General features: G+C 45.6%; 1 protein-coding gene across 2 annotated transcripts in view; it reads left to right on the top strand.

Moving 5' to 3' along the window:
* ISY1 (ISY1 splicing factor homolog) overlaps positions 1-22,000 on the top strand; it is a 32,096-nt gene extending 10,096 nt beyond the window's left edge. Inside the window, exons 6-12 of one of the 2 annotated variants that reach the window (XM_055259176.2) lie at positions 4,380-4,492; positions 10,372-10,489; positions 13,988-14,053; positions 16,198-16,320; positions 16,959-17,080; positions 20,530-20,616; positions 20,978-22,000. In XM_055259176.2, the coding sequence (XP_055115151.1) occupies positions 4,380-4,492; positions 10,372-10,489; positions 13,988-14,053; positions 16,198-16,320; positions 16,959-17,080; positions 20,530-20,616; positions 20,978-21,085 (737 nt within the window). In that variant the 3' untranslated portion in view covers positions 21,086-22,000. The remainder of the gene's footprint in view (positions 1-4,379; positions 4,493-10,371; positions 10,490-13,987; positions 14,054-16,197; positions 16,321-16,958; positions 17,081-20,529; positions 20,617-20,977) is intronic. The other variant, XM_055259177.2, reaches the window with a different exon arrangement.
* Positions 22,001-22,616: the final 616 nt, after the last annotated feature.

Below are 22,616 nucleotides of genomic sequence, written 5' to 3'. Positions count from 1 at the left end.
CTTCAAATATATCACAATCAAAATTCTAACAGGATTTTTTGTTTACGTTGACATTCTATGTCTGAAATTTAATTGGAAAGGCAAAGGAACTACAATAGCCAAAACAATTGTGAAAAGGAACAAAATTGGAGCATTAATTCCACCTGATTTCAGGATGTAATAGAAAGCTCCAGCTTCCAGATAATGTGGTAATGGTGAAAGGACAGGGCACATAGACCAAAGAAACAGAATTAGAAGTCCAGTAGAAGTCCAGAAATAGAGCCACACATAAATGGTCAGTTGACTTTTTTTTTTTTTTTGGAGACAGAGCCTTTCTCTGTCACCCAGCCTGGAGTACAGTGGTGCAGTCATAGCTCACTGCAGCGTCCACCTCCTGGGCTCAAGTGATCCTTTTGCCTCAGCCTCCCATGTAGCTGAGACTGCAGACGCGTGCCACCATGCCTGGCTAATTTTTTTCTTTTTTTTTTTTTTTGAGATGGAGTCTTGCTCTTTCGCCCAGGCTGGAGTGCAGTGGCACGATCTCGGCTCACTGCCTCCAGGGTTAAGCGATTCGCCTGCCTCAGCCTCCCGAGTAGCTGGGACTACAAGTGCGTGCCACCATGCGTAGCTGATTTTTTGTATATATATATATATATATATTTTTTTTTTTTTTTTAGTAGAGACGGGGTTTCACTGTGTTAGCCAGGATGGTCTCCATCTCCTGACCTCCTGATCCACACACCTTGGCCTCCCAAAGTGCTGGGATTACAGGTGTGAGCTGCTGTGCCTGGCATACCTGGCTAATTTTTTTTTTTTTTTTTTTTTTTTTTTTGGAGATGGAGTTTTGTTCTTGTTGTCGCCAGGCTGGAGTGCAGTGGCGTGATCTCAGCTCACCGCACCTCCACCTCCTGGGTACAAGTGATTCTCCTGCCTCAGCCTTCCAAGTAGCTGGGGTTACAGGCGTGTGTCACCATGCCCAGCTAATTGTTTGTATTTTTAGTAGAGAGAGGGTTTATCCTTGTTTGTCAGACTGGTCTCGAACTCCCAACCTCAAGTGATCTGCCTGCCTCGGCCTCCCAAAGTGCTGAGATTACAGGTGTGAGCCACTATGCCCAGCCCTGCCTGGCTAATTTTTAAATTTTTGGTAAAGATGGGCTCTTTTTATGTTGCCCAGGCTGGACTTGAGCAGTCTTCCCATCTGTGTCTCTCAAAGTGTTGGGATTACAGGCATAAGCCACTATGTCTGGTTTGGTCAGTTGACTTTTGACAAAGTTATGAAAACAATTCAATGGAGAAAGGGATGACAACTCTTAAAAATTCATCAATTAGAAAATATTTGTTTTAAGAAGTGGGCAAAATTTTGAACAGATACTTTACCAAGGAGAATATGTAGGGTGGGCATGGTGGCTCATGTCTGTCATCTCAGCACTTTGGGAGGCCGAGATGGGTGGATCACTTGAGGCCAGGAGTTTGAGACCAGCCTGGCCAACATGGCAAAACCCTGTCGCTACTAAAAATACAAAAATTAGCTGGGTGTGGTGGCTCACGCCTGTAATCCCAACTACTTGGGAGGCTGAGGCATGAGGATAGCTTGAACCTGAGAGGCAGAGGTTGCAGTGAGCTGAGATTTTACCACTGCACTCCAGCCTGGGCAACAGAGCGAGACTCTGTCTCAAAAAATAAAATAAAATGTAGATGCAAATGAGCATCTTTTCATGTGTTTAACATAATAGTCATAAAGGAAATGCAGATTAAAACAACAGTGGGATACTACACACTTAATAGAATGACTTACACAAATAGTGACAATGCCAAGTGCTGGTGAATATGTGAAGTAATGAACTCTCGTGCACTGCTAGTGAGGAGGCATAATGGAACAGCTACTTTAGAAAGGGGTTTGGTGGTTTCTTATAAAGTTAAACATACACTTAACCTATGACCCATCAATTCCACTCCTAGGTATTTCTCCAAGAGAAATGTAATACTTTTCTGTTACGCAAAAACTCTTACATAATGTTTATAGTAGCCCCAAAACTGGAAGCAACCCAAAGGTCCTTCTGGTGAATGAATAAACAAACTGAGGTGTGTCTATAAAATAAAATAATATTCAGTAGTAAACGTACAGGCTAGGCACTGTGGCTTATGCCTGTAATCCCCAGCACTTTGGGAGACCAAGGTGGGAGGATCGCTTTGAGTCCAGGAGTTGGAGACCAGCTTGGGCAACATAGTAAGGCCTCATCTCTGTAAATAATAATAATAATTAAAGTAAATAAATAAAATTAAAACATATGGATGAATCTCAAAAGCATGCTTTTGAGCATAATGCTGAGTGAAAGAAACAAAACTCAAAATGCTGCATAGTTTGTGATCCCATTTATATGACGTTCTGGAAAAGCAAAATTATAGGAACAGAATACATTGTGTTTACTGGTGGCCAAAAGTTGGGTAGGGGGAGGGGTTGACTATAGTGGTGCTTAAGGGAATGTTTTGGGGCAATGGAATTTTTCTGTGTCTTAATTGTGATGATGATTACATGATTATATGCATTTGTGAAAACTCACATAATTGTGTACCAAAAAGTAATGTTTTTATATGTAGATTTTGGAAAGTCAATAAAAAAAAAAAAGTGTGATTCTTGTTTTCTTCAAGATGCCTTGGCTTTGCTTTGGGAGAGGCTTCTGGAATCCTCTCCCTTTGCTTTGGTTGAGGCTCTCAGAGGATTGGGCTGCCTTGAGTTCTCTGTGTCTTTAGCACTGGAAAGTCTCACCATGGTGGTGGCAGGTCTTTTTCTTTCTTAACAGAACAGAACATGGGAGTGGGAGGTTTTAAAATGTATATATATATATATATATATATATTTTTTTTTTTTTTTTTTTTTTTTTTTTTTTTTTTTTTGAGATAGTCTTGCCCTGTCGCCCAGGCTGGAGTGCAGTGGCACGATCTTGGCTCAGTGCAACCTCTGCCTCCCAGGCTCAAGCTATTCTCCTACCTCAGCTTCCTGAGTAGCTGGGATTACAAGCATGCACCATCACTCCCGGCTAATTTTTGTATTTTTAGTAGAGACAAGGACTCTCCATGTTAGCCAAGGCTGGTCTCGAACTCCTGACCTCAAGTGATCTGCCCTCCTCTGCCTCCCAAAGGGCTGGGATTACAGGTGTGAGCCACCGCACCCAGTTACAATGTATTCTTCTTACTTGACTTTTTTTTTTTTTTTGAATGGAGGTCTCACTCTGTCACCCAAGCTGGAGTACAGTGGTGCTATTACAGCTCACTGCAGTCTCCGCCTCCTGGGCTCAAGTGATTCTCCCACCTAAGTCTCCCAAGTAGCTGGAACCACAGGCATGTGCCACCACACCCAGTTAATTTTTCATATTTTTGGTGGAGATGGGATTTCACTATGTTGCCCAGGCTGGTCTTGAACTCCTGAGCTCAAGCAGTCCACCCACCTCTGCTTCCCAGAGTGCTGGGATTACAGGCATGAGCCACTGCACCTGGCCTGTTTGACTTTTTTTAAAAAAATGACTTTATCCAGGCAGGAATTACATGTAATAAAATTCACCTGTTTTTAATGTAGAGTTGGGTGAGTTGCAGCAGATTTTTATACCTGTGAAAGCTACCACCTCCACAAGCAGTATCCATCACCCCTAGAAGTCCTCTCATGCCCATCTTCTAGAGCATCAGTCTTAGCTTTAACCCAGGTGTAAGAGCCCTTCTGGGCTTGCTGTTGTCATCTAGCATTACCTCATAAAGGCCTTGCTGTGTCTCCACTGTGTGCAAATTGTCCCTTTCAAAAGTTATATGATGTTTCATTTCAACATATTAGGGTTCATTAACCATTTTCCCACCTTCTCTGTGGTGTGATGCCCCAGCTGCACCACAGTGAAATTTGTTGTGCACATCCCTTTCAATTAATCCCTTAGGCTTAATTCTTAGTCCTATAATCCTTGCCAAAAATTTTTCCCATATAGCAATACATTGCTTTCCTGAAAACGCTAAACCATCATAGAATGCTGCCATCCCTAGGTGCATATTCCAGCCTCATTGTGTCTTTGCTGGCCTTGGTTGCTGTTTCCCCCTCTCTCTTAAGAGCTTGTTATTTCAGTAGTTGTATAAATGGAACTGCCGGGTTGTTTCAGGGTTGTTTATGTTTTTTTGGTTGCTAATGAGGATGAAGTTATTTTCAAGGATTTTTTTTTCTTACACTAGTGGGAACTTTGTTTATAATTCTTGTCCTTTCATTTATTTGCGTGGTTTTTCTTATCAATTTAGATGAGTATTTTTATGTAGTATACCTTTGTAGGTGTTGACATTCATTTTAGGGGTATGATACTGAGTGTACGTGTTAGAGGTGTTGACGTACATTTTTATGGAATGATATTGTTAACCTTTTTGTTTTCTAGCTGGTTTAGGTGAATTTCGAATTCGTGACCTGAATGATGAAATTAACAAGCTGCTAAGGGAGAAAGGACACTGGGAGGTCCGGATAAAGGAGCTGGGCGGTCCTGATTATGGAGTGAGTACATGGCAGCCCCAGTGGTGGGTCCTGTCTAGTTTTCCACCCGCAGCAGTTCCCAGCCCATTCCTGCCATAGTAGTCCCTTGATACAGGAAACCTATGAACAGGATGGGTAGGATGATGCTGGAAGACCTCACAGCACATGCATCACAGCAGACAGGGCATCTGTATGTACCAGCCGGGTGCGGTAGCTCACTCCTATAATCCCAGCACTTTGGGAGGCTGAGGCGGGAGGATCACTTGAGGTCAGGAGTTCAAGTCCAGCCTGGCCAGTATGGCAAAAGCCCATCTTTTCAAAAAATACAAAAATTAGCTGTGTGTGGTGATGCACACCTGTAATCCCAGCTACTTGGGAGGCTGAGGCAGGAGAATCACTCAAACCTGGAAGATGGAGGTTGCAGTGAGCCAAGATCGCCACTGCACTCCAGCCTGGGCGACAGAGTTAGACTCCGTCCTCAAAAAAAAAAAAGTGACTATGGTCCCTCACTGGGTGCAGTGGCTCACGCCTGTAATCCTGGCACTTCGGGAGGCTGAGACAGGATGAGCCCTTGAGCACAGAAGTTTGAGAGCAGCCTGGGCAATGTTGTGGGACCCAGAATCTACAAAATATTTAAAAATCAGCTAGGCATGGTAGCACATGCTTATAGTCCCAGCTGCTCAGAAGGATGAAGTGGGAGGATGGCTTGAGCCTGGGAGGTGGAGGCTGCAGTGAGCTGTCATCATGCCACTGCACCTCAGCCTGGGTGCCAGAGCAAGATGCTGTCTCAAAAAAAAAAGATAAAATGACCATGGTTCCTCACATTCTTTGAGTGCCTTAGGAACTGGAGACAGCCATTTGTTGGCTTTGTTATCTAAGAGCCATAGAGACACTACATTCTGTCCTTTTTTTGGACTTCTGTAAATGCAATACTCTAGAATCATAGCTTTCAAACTTTTAAGAACATGGCCCATTGCAAAACACAGACACACACACAATCACAAGCCAGCACACAAAGGTGCTGAAAAAAACAATAAGTATGGTATATTTTTTATTCTGTTATATTTTGGTTTTTAAAAATTTGATGTTTGTGACCTGCTTAACTGATTTCATGACGCACTAATGGGTCTTGGTTTTGAAAACTCCTGCCCCAGAGCCTAATTCGTTCACACTTTTGTGATGAGACCTACCTCAGATCACTGGAAACAGTATGTAATCAATGGACTATAACGTGTTATGTAAGAAACACATGCAGGTTTTCTACGTGTTGATCTTTTCACCTTTGAGAAAGTCTAACACATAACCATAATTCTCACCCTAGTACATACAAATGGGAGTATTCAGCCTTCCCACTGCAGAACAGGAAAGGCACTCCCATTTCTGAAGCACCTTTTGTGTCCGGGCACTGCACTAGGAGACTTCTCTTGGGTGTCTTGCCTGACTTCTTTTTTTCTTTTCATTTATTTTATTTTTGTTGTTTTTTATTTTTATACACCAATCTTCTCTGTATCATTCCAATTTTAGTATATGTCCTGCCAGAGTGAGCACTTGCCTGATCTCTTCAGCAGTTGTGTGGTGGAGATTTTATTTTTCCTGTGAGGTGGCTTAGAAGCAGCTCATTAATCCACCTAGAAAAGTGGTCTCAGGTATGAAAAAATTCATATGTGAAATGTTAAGTTCCACCACCCAAATTCAACACTATTAATATTTTTATATATTTTTTCCAGAGATTTTTAATGCTTAATAATTTTTTTATTTTCTATATATAAAAGTAATATATTATCACTAAGTTCAGAAAAGTACAAAGAAGCAGAACAACACTCAGTCACAATCCCATTACATAAGTGCAGCCACTTGAATATGCTCTTTATCTTTTTTTTCCTTCTGTTGTTTTTGTATGAATGTCATAATTGAAACTATACTCACTGTATGTACAATTTTGGTTCTGGATTTTGTTTTTCTTTTCAAAATGGTAGCTTTCATTATATAAGCAGTACATATTTTTGTATAGAGAAAAAATATAAATATAAAAATTATAAAATATAAAAAATACATATTAGTATATACATTATAGAAATTCATTAATATTCTATGTGCTTTATTCTCTAAACTGTATAAGGAATACAGTTTCGTGTCAATAAATAATCATATGATAGATATGTATATTAAATTGTTTTATTCTAGTTTAGTTTTTTTTTTTTTTTTTTGAGACAGAGTCTCGCTTCATCACCCAGGCTGGAGTGCAGTGGTGTGATCTTGGCTCATTGCAACCTCCGCCTCCTGGATTCAAGCAATTCTTGTGCCCCAGCCTCTGGAGCAGCTGAGATTACAGGTGTGCGCCACCACACCTGGCTAATTTTTATATTTTAGTAGAGTTGGGGTTTGACCATGTTGGCCATGCTGGTCTCGAACTCCTGACCTCTGGTGATCTGCCTGCCTTGGTCTCCCAAAGTGCTGGAATTACAGGTGTGAGCCACTGCACCCAGCCTCTTAGTTTTTGAGACAAGATCTTACTCTGTCACCCCAGGCTGGAGTGCAGTGGCACGATCATGGCTCACTGAAGCCTTGACTCCAGGTGCAAGTAATCCTTTTACCTCAGCCTCCCGAGCAGCTGAGATGACAGGTGTGTGCCACCATGCTCAGCCAATTTTTTTTTTTTTTTTTTTTTTTTTTTTTTTTTTTTTTTTTGAGACAGTCTCACTCTGTCACCCAGGCTGGAGTGCAGGAGTGTGATTTCGACTCAATGCAACCTTCCCCTCCTGGGTTCAAGCGATTCTCAATGCCTCAGCCTCCAGAGTAGCTGGGATTACAGGTGCCCACCATGCCCAGCTAATTTTTGTATTTTTAGTAGAGACAGGGTTTCACCATGTTGGCCAGGCTGGTCTTGAACTCCCTACCTCAGGTGATCCACTTCCCTTGGCTCCCCAACCTGCTGGGATTATAGGCGTGAGCTACTGTGCCTGGCCATGCCCAGCTAATTTTTAAATTTTTTGTAGAAATGGTGTCCCATTATGTTGCCCAGGCTGGTCTTGAGCTCCTGGAGTCAATCAGTCATCCTGCCTCAGCCTCCCAAAGTACTGGGATTACAGGCAAGAGCTGCTGTGCTCAGCCAAATTGTATGATTTTAAAAAATGTTTTTCGGTGGCTCACGCCTGTAATCCCAGCACTTTGGGAGGCTGAGGCGGGTGGATCACGAGGTCAGGAGATCGAGACCACGGTGAAACCCCGTCTCTACTAAAAATACAAAAAAATTAGCCGGGCGTGGTGGCGGGCGCCTGTAGTCCCAGCTACTCAGAGAGGCTGAGGCAGGAGAATGGCGTGAACCCGGGAGGCGGAGCTTGCAGTGAGCCGAGATTGCGCCACTGCACTCCAGCCTGGGTGACAGAGCAAGACTCCGTCTCAAAAAAAAAAAAAAAAAAAAAAAAAAAAAAAAATTTTTGGGCCGGGCGCGGTGGCTCACGCTTGTAATCCCAGCACTTTGGGAGGCCGAGGCGGGCGGATCACGAGGTTAGGAGATCGAGACCACGGTGAAACCCCGTCTCTATTAAAAATACAAAAAATTAGCCGGGCGTGGTGGTGGGTGCCTGTAGTCCCAGCCACTGGGAGGCTGAGGCAGGAGAATGGCGTGAACCCGGGAGGCGGAGCTTGCAATGAGCTGAGATTGTGCCACTGCACTCCAGCCTGGGCGACAGAGCGAGACTCCGTCTCAAAAAAAAAAAAAAAAAATGTTTTTTAACTCAAAGAACATTGCAAAAATATACAGAGAACTTTTATATACCCTTTATACAGATTTACTGACATTTTGCTTGTATTTTCTTTATTTTCTTTGTGTACCTTGAGATTTATTTTTTGTGAACCATTTGAAAGGTAGGTTACAATACATCATGCTTCTTTACCCTTTAATATATGTGTATTTCCTAAGAAGAAGAATATTCTCTTATGTAACCATGGTAGAGCTATCAAGTTTAAGAAATTTAACTTGGCTACAATAATTGAATCCATGTGGCATTTCATCAATTTTCCCAATAATGTCCTTGGTAGCATTTCCCCTGCAGTACAGGACGTGATCCGGGGTCACATACTACATGTAGTTGTCAAATCATCTTTTTTTTTTTTTTTTTCGAGACAGAGTCTCGCTCTGTTATCCAAGCTGGAGTGCAGTGGCATGTGATCTCAGCTCACCCTAACCTCCACCTCCCAGGTTCAAGTGATTCTTGTGCTCCATCAAGTGATTCTTGTGCTCCAGCCTCCCAAGTAGCTGGGATTACAGATGTGCGCCACCATACCCTGCTAATTTTTGTATTTTTAGTAGAGATGGGATTTTACCATGTTGGCCGGGCTGGTCTTGAACTCCTGACCTCAGGTGATCTTCCCGCCTTGGTCTCCCAAAGTGCTGGGATTACAGATGTGAGCCACCACACCCATCAAATCATCGGTTTTAATAGATATAGTTGTATCTTCTGGATGTATTTCATTTGTTTTCTACTGATTGTCATATAGGTTGTTTGTAATCTTTTTAAAGGTTTTGTCACTTAGCATCGTGTTTTTTATTTTTATTTATTTATTTATTTATTTTTTAATTATTTTATTTTTTTGAGATGGAGTCTTGCTCTGTCATCCAGGCTGGAGTGCAGTGGTGTGATCTCAGCTCACTGCAAGCTCCGCCTCCCAGATTCATGCCATTCTCCTGCCTTAGCCTCCGGAGTAGCTGGGACTACAGGCGCCCGCCACCACGCCCGGCTAATTTTTTGTATTTATAGTAGAGACGGGGTTTCACCATGTTAGCCAGGATGGTCTCGATCGCCTGACCTCGTGATCCGCCCGCCTTGGCCTCCCAAAATGCTGGTATTACAGGCGTGAGCCACCATGCCCGGCCTATTTTTATTTATTTTTTTTGAGACAGGGTCTCGCTCTGTCACCCAGGCTGGAATGCAGTGGCATGATAGGCGTGTGTCACCATGCCTGGCTAATTTTTGCATTTTTTTGTAGAGACAGGGTTTTGCCATGTTGCCCAGGCTGGTCGTGAACTCCTGGCCTCAAGTGATCTTCCCACCTCGGTGTCCCAGAGTGCTGGGATTACAGGTGTGAGCCACCGTGCCCAGCCCATAAGTGTTTTTTATTTATTTATTTATTTATTTATTTTATTTTATTTTTGAGACAGAGTCTCGCTCTGTTGCCCTGGCTGGAGTACAGTGGCATGATCTTGGCTCACTGCAATCTCCACCTCCCAGGTTCAAGCAATTCTTCCTGCCCCAGTCTCTTGAGTAGCTGGGATTACAGGCGTGTCTCACCACACCCAGCTAATTTTTGTATATTTAGTAGAGACAGGGTTTTGCCATGTTGCCCAGGCTGGTCTTGAACTCCTAAGCTGAAGTGATCCGCCTTCCTTGGCCTCCCAAAGTGCTAGGATTACAGGTGTGAGCCACTGCTTCCGGCTGTTATCTTAAAATGTATTTGCAAACATGGAAATAGTGGGTTTAAAGATCAGATCCCCAAAAAAAAAAAAAAAAAAAAAAAAAAAGATCAGATCCACCAGGCTCAGTGGCTCATGCCTGTAATCCCAGCACTTTGGGAGGCCGACGTGGGTGGATCATGAGGTCAGGAGTTAAAGACCATCCTGACCAACATGGTGAAACCCTGTCTCTACTAAAAATACAAAAATTAGCCAGACGTGGTGGCACGCACCTGTAATCCCAGCTACTCAGGAGGCTGAGGCAGGAGAATCGCTTGAACCCAGGAGGTGGAGGTTGCAGTGAGATTGTGCTACTGCACTCCAGCCTGGGCAACAGAGCGAGACTCCAGCTCAAATAAATGGGAAACAGAGCGAGACTCTGCCTCAAATAAATAAATAAATAATAACTAACTAACAGATCCATTTTCTCTTTTTTCTTCCCAATAAGAAAGTCGGCCCTAAAATGCTGGATCATGAAGGAAAAGAAGTCCCAGGAAACCGAGGTTACAAGTACTTTGGAGCAGCAAAAGATTTGCCTGGTGTTAGAGAGCTGTTTGAAAAAGAACGTAAGTAACTAAGTTTGTAACAGTTTTAGCCTTTCATTGGTAATAATCATAAGAGTAGATATACTATATGCTAATTGCTCTTACTTTTTTTTTCTTAGTTGGATAACAGCCTTATAATGTAGGAATTATTGTTCCCAGATTTTAACTGAGAATTCTTAAGAACTGGGATAGAATCATAGGCCCATGCCATACAACTGGGGCTGGAAAGTACGCCCAGGATTGGCTGGTGCAGGATTCTGCCTTTGGCAGGTGCTAATCTGTCAGTCTGGACAAGGAGTTTCCCCATTTGAAGTTTCCCAGAACAATTGGGGCAGGCTCTGAAGTTCATTGAATCAGGTTCATGTTTCAGTTACTTACTAGTTGAAAAAATGATAACCAAAGAACAAATAAAATCTTGGGCCAAACCCTAACATGTAAAAATGGAGAAAAGTGAGGCCCGGCACCGTGGCTCATGCCTGTAATCCCAGCACTTTGGGAGGCTGAGGTGGGCGGATCACCTGAGGTAGGGAGTTAGAGACCAGCTTGACCAACATGGAGAAACCCTGTCTCCACTAAACATACAAAATTAGCTGGGCATGGTGGTGCATGCCTGTACTCCCAGCTACTCAGGAGACTGAGACAGGAGAATTGCTTGAATCTGAGGGGTGGAGGTTGCGGTAAGCCGAGATCGCGCCATCGCACTCCAGCCTGGACAACAAGAGCGAAACTCCATCTCAAAAAAAAAAAAAAAGGAGAAAAGTGGAGCTACTTTGTGTGAATCCAAATAGGGCACCCCACCTTTCCTCCTTCTTTCAGCCAAACCTCCTGAACATAATTTGAAACTGTTAGTCTGGAGTTTTAGTCTGTTTTGATTTTGTGTTTTAGAAAGGTAGTCAACACTTCATAGGAAAAAGTACGAGAGGCAGAGAAGAATGATGCCAGTATTTTCACCATTATTAGCGTTTTGTTATATCTCCTTCTAGTTGGCTTTTCCATTTTAAAAAAAATATATAGTTCTATTTTTATTAAACGCTGCTTATTTTAAAATTCATTATTCCAAAACTAGTTTTGCATAGGTCACTACCATCACTTAAAAATAATTCAGAGTTTAAATATTGTGCCATTAATTATGAAGCAATATATTTTTTACTACAGAGGAGTTATAGCCAGGCGCAGTGGCTCACCCCTGTAATCCCAGCACTTTGGGAGGCTGAAGTGGGAGAATCATAAGATCAGGAGTTCGAGACCAGCCTGGCCAACATGGTGAAACCCTGTCTCTACTAAAAATACAAAAAAAATTAGCTGGGCATAGTGGCAGGCACCTGTAATCCCAGCTACTCAGGAGGCTGAGGCAGGAGAATCACTTGAACCTGGGAGGCGGAGGTTGCAGTGAGCTGAGATCGTCCCACTGCGCTCCAGCCTGGGCAGCAGAGCAAGACTCCGTCTCAAACAAAAAAAAGAAGTTATAAAATACAGAAAATCAGAAAAAAACCACTCACATTTTCACACTTTATGTGTGATGATTGTTAATACATTAGGGCATTGTTCCTTCCCGTTTCTTTCTTTCTTTCTTTTTTCTTTTTTTTTGAGATAGAGTCTTGCTCTGTTGTGCAGGCTGGAGTGTAGTTGTGCAATCTCGGCTCACTGCAACCTCTGCCTCCCGGGTTCAAGCTATTCTCCTGCCTCAGCCTCCCAAGTAGCTGGGATTACAGGCTCATGCCACTATGCCCAGCTAATTTGTATTTTTTTTTTTTTTTTTTTTTGAGTTGGAGTCTCGCTCTGTCGCCAAGGCTGGAGTACAGTAGCCCAATCTTGGCTCGCTGCAAGCTCCACCTCCTGGGTTCACACCATTCTCCTGCCTCAGCCTCCCAAGTAGCTGGGACTACAGGCGTCTGCCACCATGCCCAGCTAATTTTTTTGTATTTTTAGTAGAGACGGGGTTTCACCATGTTAGCTAGGATGGCCTCGATCTCCTGACCTCGTGATCTGCCTGCCTCAGCTTCCCAAAGTGCTGGGATTACAGGCGTGAGCCACCGCGACCAGTACTAATTTGTATTTTTAGTAGAGACGAGGTTTCACTACGTTGGCACCAGGGTGGTCTCGAGCTCTTTTTTTTTGAGATGGAGTCTTGCTCTGTTGCCCAGGCTGGAGTACAGTGATGCAGTCTCGGCTCACTGCTGCAAGCTCCGCCTCCCAGGTTCACACCATTCTCCTGCCTCAGCCTCCTGAGTAGCTGGTACTATAGGCGTCCGCCACCACGCCCAGCAGTTTTTGTATTTTTTTAGTAGAGACGGGGTTTCACCATGTTAACCAGGATGGTCTCGATCTCCTGACCTCGTGATCTGCCTGCCTTGGCCTCCCAAAGTGCTGGGATTACAGGCGTGAGCCACCGTGCCCGGGTACTAATTTGTATTTTTAGTAGAGACAGGGTTTCACTATGTTGGCCAGAGTGGTCTCGAGCTTTTTTTTTTTTTCTTTCTAAGATGGAGTCTTGCTGTGTTGCCCAGGCTGGAGTGCAGTGATGCGATCTCGGCTCACTGCTGCAAACTCTGCCTCCCAGGTTCACACCATTCTCCTGCCTCAGCCTCCTGAGTAGCTGGGACTATAGGCGCCCACCACCAGGCCCGGCAAAGATTTTGTATTTTTTTAGTAGAGACGGGGTTTCACCGTGTTAGCCAGGATGGTCTCGATCTCCTGACCTTGTGATCTGCCCGCCTCGGCCTCCCAAAATGCTGGGATTACAGGCGTGAGACACTGCTCCCGGCCGGTCTCAAACTCTTGATGTCATGATCTGCCCACCTCGGCCTCCCAAAGCGCTGGGATTACAGGAGTGAGCCACCTCGCCTGGCTGTTCCTTCCAGTTTCTTTTTTTTTTTTTTTTTTTTTTTTTTGAGACGGAGTCTCGCTCTGTCGCCCAGGCTGGAGTGCAGTGGCACAATCTCGGCTCACTGCAAACTCCGCCTCCTGGGTTCACGCCATTCTCCTGCCTCAGCCTCTCCGAGTAGCTGGGACTACAGGCGCCCGCCACCACGCCCGGCTAATTTTTTTGTATTTTTAGTAGAGATGGGGTTTAGCTGTGGTCTCGATCTCCTGACCTCGTGATCCGCCCGCCTCGGCCTCCCAAAGTGCTGGGATTACAAATGTGAGCCACCGCGCCCGGCCTTGTTCCTTCCAGTTTCTAAAAGGTTGTATTGGGGCGGCTCCTATATTGTGATTATGCTCTATATGTTAGGTTTTTTGCATTTACATTTTTCCAAATGTATTTTTGCTTATTCCAGTGATAGATTTTTGGGTTTTTTAATTTATTTTTCCTTTTTTGTCATCTATTGAAAAGATTTTTGTTTTAAAAAGAAAATGCATAAGTTAATTTTACTGGTTATAATTCAAATAGTACAGATAGAGTGAAAGTCCTCTTACCTCTACGCTCATCCCAGTGCCCCTCCTAGAGGTAACTGATAACCATTATTATCTGTTTGGTATGTTCTTTTCCGGCCTTAAAAATTTTTTTTATTTTTTTAGGCCAGGCGCGGTGGCTCACGCCTGTAATCCCAGCACTTTGGGAGGCCGAGGCGGGTGGATCACAAGGTCAGGAGATCAAGACCATCCTGGCTAACATGGTGAAACCCCGTCTCTGCTAAAAAAAAAAAAAAAAAATACAAAAAATTAGCTGGGCATGGTGGTGGGCACCTGTAATCCCAGCTACTCGGGAGGCTGAGGCAGGAGAATGACGTGAACCCGGGAGGTGGAGCTTGCAGTGAGCTGAGATCATGCCATTGCACTCCAGCCTGGGCGACAGAGTGAGGCTCTGTCTAAAAAAAAAAAAAAAAAAAAAAAGAAAAGGAGAAGAAGAAAATACAAAATTAGCTGGTCATGGTGGCAGGTGCCTGTAATCCCAGCTACTCGGGAGGCTAAGGCAGGAGAATGGTGTGAACCCAGGAGGCAGAGCTTGCAGTGAGCTGAGATCGCGCCATTGCACTCCAGCCTGGGTGTCTTAAAAAAAAAAAAAAAAAAAAAAAAAAAAGAAGAAGAAGAAGAAAATACAAAATTAGCCGGGCATGGTGGTGCGTGCCTGTAATCCCAGCTACTTGGGAGGCTGAGGCAGGAGAATTGCTTGAACCCGGGAGGCGGAGGTTGCGGTGAGCTGAGATCGCACCATTGTCCAGTCTGGGCAACAAGAGCGAGACTCCGTCTCAAAAAAAAAAAAAAAAATGTGGGGATTACAGGCATGAGTCACTGCGCCTGGCCAGCTTTTATTCTTTGACCCATCTGGTTGGTTGTCATTTTGTTTTTCATTTTTAACAATTACTTAGCCGGGTGCAGTGGCTCACACCTATAATCTTAGCACTTTGGAAGCCTAAGTGGGTGGATCACCTGAGTTCGAGACTTGCCTGCCCAACATGGTGAAACCCCGTCTCTACTAAAAATACAAAAATTAGCTGGGTGTGGTGGCGGGTGCCTGTAATCCCAGCTACTCGGGAGGCTGAGACAGGAGAATCGATTGAACCCGGGATGCAGAGGTTGCAGTGAGCCAAGATCATGCCATTGCACTCCAGCCTGTACAACAAGAGTGAAATTCCATCTCAAAAAAAAAGAATTACTTAAATATTCTGGATTGTAGTCTTAGTCTGAAAATATCTTCTTTAGGGCTTTCTCATGTATCTTTTTTGTTTGTTTATAGTTTCTTTTGTCTTTTTTGTTTACTTTCATGCTTTTTCATTAAACATTGTGACAGTTCCTGTGTTATTAAAATACTTTGTGAAATAGCATTACAGGGGCTGCAGGATATCCCATCCCATACATATTCTGCAATTTACAATCCTAGGTTATTCCCAAGTTTTCTCTATTATATAAATAATACTGTGATGCATATTTCTGTCCATGAAGCTTTTTGCTATGTTGTCTTTGGTTTTTTTTTTTTTTTTTTTGAGACGGAGTCTTGCTCTGTCACCCAGGCTGGAGTGCAATGGCGCAATCTTGGCTCACCGCAACCTTCGCCTCCCGGGTTCAAGTGATTCTCCTGCCTCAGCCTCCGGAGTAGCTGGGATCACAGGGGCCCCCACCACCATGCCTGACTAAGTTTTGTATTTTTAGTAGAGTTTCACCGTGTTGGCCACGCTGGTCTTGAACTGCTGACCTCGTGATTCTCCCGCCTCGGCCTCCCAAAGTGCTGGGATTACAGGCATGAGCCACCGCGCCCAGCCTGGTTTTGTTTTTTACTTAGGTAGATTGCTTTTAAATGGATTAATGGGTCCAAGTACTGATTTTAAAAAGGGCTCTACCACTTAAATAATCCCATGAATAGTATAGAAAAGTGTCTATCCATAATATTTTCTTTTGTGTGTGATGGAGTCTTGCTTTGTCGCCCAGGCTGGAGTGCAGTGGCATGATCTCGGCTCACTGCAAACTCTGCCTCCCGGGTTCAAGCGATTCTCCTGCCACAGCCTGAGTAGCTGGGATTACAGGTGCGCACCACCATGCCCGGCTAATTTTTGTATTTTTAGTAGAGGTGGGGTTTCACCATGTTGGTCAGGCTGGTCTCGAACTCCTGACCTCGTGAGCCACCTGCCTCGGCCTCCCAAAGCGCTAGGATTACAGGCGTGAGCCACCGCGCCCACCTGGTATTTTCATGAACATACGTGCCACGTGGGTGTATAGCGTTGCATCAGGAGACAGCTTCGCTGGAGTGTGATTATGACTTGGAAACTCAGCTCCATTTCTGTTTCTTATAGCTCTTCCTCCTCCCAGAAAGACACGTGCTGAGCTCATGAAGGCAATCGATTTTGAGTACTATGGTTACCTAGATGAAGATGATGGTGTTATTGTGCCTTTGGAACAGGAATATGAAAAGAAACGTAGGTCTCTGGGCATTTCATTTCATAATAGATGGCATCTGTTTTCTGTTGTCTCCTTTGAAAACAGGATTTTCAATAGTGCTTTATGCCAGAAGGGAGTTTTCTTTGTTGCTAATGGTCTTCAGGCGTGAGGGTCTGCTAATTCCCTGACCCCTGTGAGGCAGTCAAAGCTGTGTGGGCCAGAGGTAACAGGTTGGGGAAGCCGTGAGAGCCACGTCTGACCGGTCCCTGTCTGATGGGAGGTCACCATCTGGATTCGTGCTAATACCAGTGCCCATGTGACACATCAAGCCAGGACTTTGGAAGCAAGTGGTCTGGAGCTGGAGCTGCTTTCTAGCATGCTCTGCCCCTGCCTTCTCTGTTTTCATGTGGACATGTTGGGAAGCCACTCAGGTTGTGGAAGTGGGGAGGATTTGGGAATGTTCCCTAAAAAGCTGCTTTGTAGTGACTGAAGGCCACAGCTGTTGTAGGACTACCATGCCTCACATCCATTTCCACCCATGGGGGCAGAATGAAGGGTGTCCCTTTCTAGAGGGGATGTCTAGACTTTCCCTGCATAGTGTTGGCCTTTCCCTGCATAGTGTTGAAAGCTCATTTAGAGACTGAAATAAATAGCACCTACCCTCTCTTGTGTTCAGTCAGAGCCGAGTTAGTGGAAAAGTGGAAAGCAGAGAGAGAGGCTCGGCTGGCAAGAGGAGAAAAGGAAGAAGAGGAGGAAGAGGAGGAAGAGATCAACATCTATGCAGTCACCGAGGAGGAGGTATTGGGGTTGGCCCCCTCTGGCACTCATCTGCTCCAAGCCATGAAGTGTGGCAGGGAGGAAGCTTGGCTCCAAAATGCAGTCAGGGTTCACAGCCTAGCTTGCTCACCTGCAGGATGGCTGTGAAAACACTTGTGAGATTGCAGGAGGGTTTCAGGAGGCAGCAGCCATGAGAGTGCCCTGTCGGCCGTGCTTTACACCAGGGCTTCCTTCTTTGCTTCTTAAAGACAGGCCCTCCTGCATATACTAGAATTAGATTGATAAACACAGAGGAAGCCATGAGCTTTAGCCCATGACCTCATCACTTCTGTTCACGTGGCAGTGGCAGTTGCTCTTCTGTAGTTGAACAACCCCATCTTTTTTATTTTTTTTGAGACGGAGTCTCGCTCTGTTGCCCAGGCTGGAGTGCAGTGGCACGATCTTGGCTCACTGCAACCTCTGCCTCCCGGGTTCAAGCAATTCTTCTGCCTCAACCTCCCGAGTAGCTGGGACTACAGGCGAGTGCCACCACGCCTGGCTAATTTTTGTATTTTTAGTAGAGACAGGGTTTCACCATATTGGCCAGGCTGGTCTCGAACTCGTGACCTCGTGATCCACCCGCCTTGGCCTCCCAAAGTGCTGGGATGACAGGCGTGAACCATCACGCCCAGCCCTAACACCCCCGTCTTACACATGGAAAGAAACGCAGAGCAGAGAAGAAACTTTCTCAGAGGGTCATGGTTGGGGAATCTTTGCATATTTTCAGACTTTTTGCATATTTTCTGATCTTTTGCATATTTTCTGATCTTTTGCATATTTTCTGATCTGTAGGAAATACTCATTATATATCTTAGTTATTACTTTTTATTATAGCCACCATGTAAGTAATCTTGACATATCTGTCTGTGCTACACCTTTTATTTTTTCTATGAAACATTACCAAAACTTCACTGCATTAAAGGAGGTATTCTGAAATAAGGAAAACTCAGCATTTGAAATCTCTGCCTCCCAGGCAGACCTCTTCTGCAGGGCCCTATATTTGGAGTCCTTGCTGCCTGCACAGGTCTAGGTGGATCTGATTTGCTGGACTGAGAGAAGGGAGGGGACCACCCACACACGGATGATGGCTCAGGTTCCACATGAGGAGCTTGCTGAGACACCACTGGTGAAGAAGCAGGCTCAGGTTTAGTGACTTAATCAATGTCACACGGGATATAACAGGCCTGACGTTCCTGCTCATGTCCAGCTGGGCCAGCACGGGGGTTCAGTGCAGGTCTGAAGCAGGATGGCAGCATGCCTTAGGAGGATTTCCTCTAGGTACAAATACTCATTTGCTCTCTCAGCAGGTGTTTAATTCATGGCTCCTGTGAGCCAGCCCCATTCCAGGTGCAGGGGCATAGTGGTACAGAGGCTTGGAGTGTAGCTCATAGTCCAGGGGGAGGCAGTCCAGTAAGAGAGACAGTGAGCAACAGTCCCTCAATACAGCCTGGTGCAGGGACAGCCTGCAGACGCTCTGCTGGGAAGCTAACCCCTCAGCTAAGATTAGGACGATCCAGCGAACTTAACCAAGGAAGGAGGAGATGAGGAGAGAGGGCTCCCAGCAGGGGCGCATCGTGTGCTGAGAGATCCTGTGACGAGTGAGAGACAAAGGACGGCCCAGTGTGCTGGAGTGCAGAGAGTGGGTGCTGGGTGTGAGTGGAGGCTGATGGGGAGCTGGCGTTGTGGGGAAGAGCAGTGGAAACCCACAGCAGAATTTTTTTTTTCTTTTCAAATAATTATAGAGATACAGGAAGTTGCAAAGAGTACAGAGAGATCTTGTGTATGCTTCACCCAGTTCCCCCAATGGTTGTATCTCATGTAGTTCTAGCACAGTAGTAAAACTGGGAGGTTGACATTGGCATAATGAGTGTGTGGAGTTCTGTGTCATTTGTCTCCATGTGTGGAGATCCATGTGGCCATGATGACAATCCAGATACAGAACTGGCCAGGGGTGGTGGTCACGCCTGTAATCCTAATACTTTGGGAGGCTAAGGTGGGAGGATTGCTTGAACTCAGGAGTTTAAGACCAGTCTGGCACCACAATGAGGCCCTGTTTCTATCAAAAATAAAAACAATTAGCTGGGTGTGGTTGGACATGCCTATAGTCCCAGCTACTCAGGAGGCTGAGGTATGAGAATTGCTTGAGCTCAGGGGGTTCAGATTACAGTGAGCTGTGATTACACCACTGCACTCCAGCCTGGGAACTATCCCCTTACTACAAAGATCCCTAGTGCCACCCCTTCACAGTTCACACCTCCCTGTCCTCACTGTCTCTTCTCGTAGCTGAACCCTAACCTGTTCTCCATCTCTGATTTTGTCATTCCAGAATGTTTTATAAATGGGATCATGCTGTGGGTCACCTTTCACGATGGCCTTGACACTCAACATGATGCCCTTGACATCCCTCTGGTTGTTGAGTTCAATAGTTCATTCCTTTTCACTGCTGAGTGTTGTTCCGTATACAGAAAAGTACACACCTGCTAAATGTGTAGGTCACTGGATTTTCACAGGGTAAACACACACACACAGCAAATACCAGTGAAGAAACAGAACAGGACCACAACGCCAGAAGCTCACTACTGCCTCAGGGGTCACCCTCCTGACCTCTCGTGACCCATACGTGTCACTTGTGTCTGAACTTTACATATGTGGAGTCGCGTGTACTCTTTTGTGTCTAATGTTTATGGGTATTTGTGTTGTGTCCAGCTTGGGGTTTTGGCAGATAGGGTTGCTGGGAATTTTCTTGTTCCCGTGCAGTGTTTCTCTTGAGTACATGCTGAGGAGTGGAACCACCAGATCAGGGTAGGTATGTGTTTAGTGTTAGATACAACCAGTTTCTCCAAGTGCCAGCAGTGGATGAGAGGTTCCTCAAGAGGCATTTGAAGTCATCGCCACTGGGAGCCAGTCAGGGAATGGGTCATGCACGGTGTCTGGCAGAGCACAGCAAGCAGTGGACTCCCGACTCGCCACAAGACCCCTTCTCTCTTTCCAAGTCCATGTTGTTTTCTTTGTTATTAGAAATTTGTATTGACTCATAGGCAACCTCTGAGTTGACTATTTTTCTATACATGGTGCATTATTTTACATTTAAATTTTTAAAAATAGTGATACATTCACAAGGTTCAAAAGTGAAAAAGTATATAAAGATATTCCACAAAGATTCTTTCCTCTTCCTGTCCCTCATCTACCTTGTTCTCACTGCCGTCAGTAATTTCTATTCTTATTTCCTCCTTAGACAAAAGGTAGCATAATATACACCGTGTTCTGTGACTTTTTTTACTTAATCTTGTGGCTCAAGTGTCTTTCTGTAAGTATAGAACTTTCTTAGTTTTTTTTCTTTTAAATAGTTGCAGAGTAGTGTGTTTTATAGAGTTGCCAGCATTTACCTAGCTGGGCGCCTACTGATGGACTTCCGCTTGTTCTGTTTGTAGTCGGACGAGGAAGGCAGCCAGGAGAAAGGAGGGGATGACGGCCAGCAGAAGTTCATTGCTCATGTCCCCGTTCCCTCGCAGCAAGAGGTAGGACCACAGCTAAGAGCTGCCTGGGCGCCGGGGGCTTCTCTAAAGCAGATTGCACAGAGCACTGTAGTGGGTTTTCGTTGTCCTTCCTACCCATCAGGGCAGCTCAGGGTCCTGACCACATGACACCTGTCATTGTGCTCAGGGTGTGGGCTCCAAAAACGGCAGGACCCTCTGCTCTAGGCCATTCTATTGTTCAAATGTTTCCAATGGGAGAGAGTTAAGACTCTTGGAGACTATTCTGCGTATTTAAATCAGACTCCTCTATGGACTTCTCCCACGGGGACTTCCTTCTGGCTGGGTCTGGCAGGGGTTGGAGGGCTTTGCTGAGGAGTGAGCCCTGCACTCTTAATTTCCACAGATCGAGGAGGCACTGGTACGAAGGAAGAAAATGGAACTCCTCCAGAAGTATGCAAGCGAGACCCTACAGGCCCAAAGTGAAGAAGCCAGAAGGCTCCTGGGGTATTAGGACCCAGCTGGGGCTCTCCTTGGAGTTCTTCCATCCCCCAGTGGTACCTCAGGACCCAGGGCTGCAGACAGGCAGGCTGGTGCCGCAAGGGCTCCTGCTCCATTCTCAGCCTTCCTTCCCTCTCCTTGTCTCATGTTGACCGGAGGGTATGGGTCTATCCCTGGTCTTCCTGGTAGGTTTTGTACACATATTTTGCTACTGTGTGGATCCATTTATTTTTATTGTGGAGTGTATGCAACAGGTTGCGAACTGGCTGCCTGTGTCTTATTTTGACTTGCACTGCTATTTTGAGGGGAGAAGAATCAATTAGTGGCAAACATTTAAAAATGCAATTTTTTGCAGACCAAAGTATAATTTTAAAAAATGCAAATTTTCTAAAAGACACATCTCTTGAAAAATGAGATGATATGGCCAGGCGCAGTGGCTCATGCCTGTAACCCCAACACTTTGGGAGGCTGAGGTGGGCGGGTCGCGAGGTCAAGAGATCGAGACCATCCTGACCAACATGGTGAAACCCCATGTCTACTAAAAATGCAAAAAAATTAGCTGGGCGTAGTGGCATGCACCTGTAGTCCTAGCTACTTGGGAGGCTGAGGCAGGAGAATCACTTGAACCTGAGAGGTGGAGGTTGAAGTGAGCCGAGATCATGCCACTGCACTCCAGCCTGGTGACAGAGTGAGACTCTGTCCCCCCCCCCCCAAAAAAGGAGATGATATGTCAGCCCTGAGCACGCAACCCAGAAGTCAATGACCTGGTCCCTCTGTGTTGGTTGCTGCTCTGGGCTGTCCATTAGCCGCCCTCCACCTGCTCCACTCGCTCCTGCCTGGGTGGCAGGAATTTGAGTTTGCTGCTCCTGTTTTATAACCTGTTCTGCAGAAACCTATTTTTATTAAAGATTTTTATAAGAAAGGGAAACCTCCATGTCTTCAGCTTGTTCCCTGGGCCGACTGCTCTGAGGTGACAGTGGCATTAGGATGTGTGGCCAGTCACTGAGGGGCACTGTCTTCCTGCAGGGGAGTCCCTGAAGCCCCAGCCCCAAGGGTGGCAAAGACAGGACCAGATCTCAGGAGCCTAGGTGGGAGTGAGCCGACCCACTGTGGCGTCTGTGGCCGCAGCTGTAGGCAGGGCTCCTTGCAGTGGGCCGCACCGTGGCCTGCTGAAAGCACACAGTGGACAGGAGCTGAGTCCAGAGCTTCCTCTGAACTGGGGCTTAGCTCTCCAGTGGGGAACCATGGTCAGCGGCTGCAGCCCCTGGGCAAGACGGGGCCTGGCCTCCTGCGCTCTGCAGGGTCATGGGAGTGTCTGGGAGCTCAGGGTCAGGGCCAGATGGCTGTTCCTGGGGCCTGGGGCTCCAGCTCAGGCTGTTTGGGAATAGGAGGAACTCTTGGCTTGGAAAAGCCCATCACACAGCGGGAGGCCTGGGATGGTCGGTCTGCGGGGAGCAGCTCAGACTGGGGGGTGGCCAAGTCGGGAGAGTGGCCAGTGCTGGGCCCTCTCTAAGGAGCCTAAGGGCCACAAGGACTGTGGAAAA

The sequence above is a fragment of the Symphalangus syndactylus genome, chromosome 21 (genome assembly GCF_028878055.3).
Source record: "Symphalangus syndactylus isolate Jambi chromosome 21, NHGRI_mSymSyn1-v2.1_pri, whole genome shotgun sequence".
NCBI classification, from domain to species: Eukaryota; Metazoa; Chordata; class Mammalia; order Primates; family Hylobatidae; genus Symphalangus; species Symphalangus syndactylus.
Note: the sequence above shows the minus strand (reverse complement) of the source record. Positions and strands in the feature narration are given on the sequence as shown.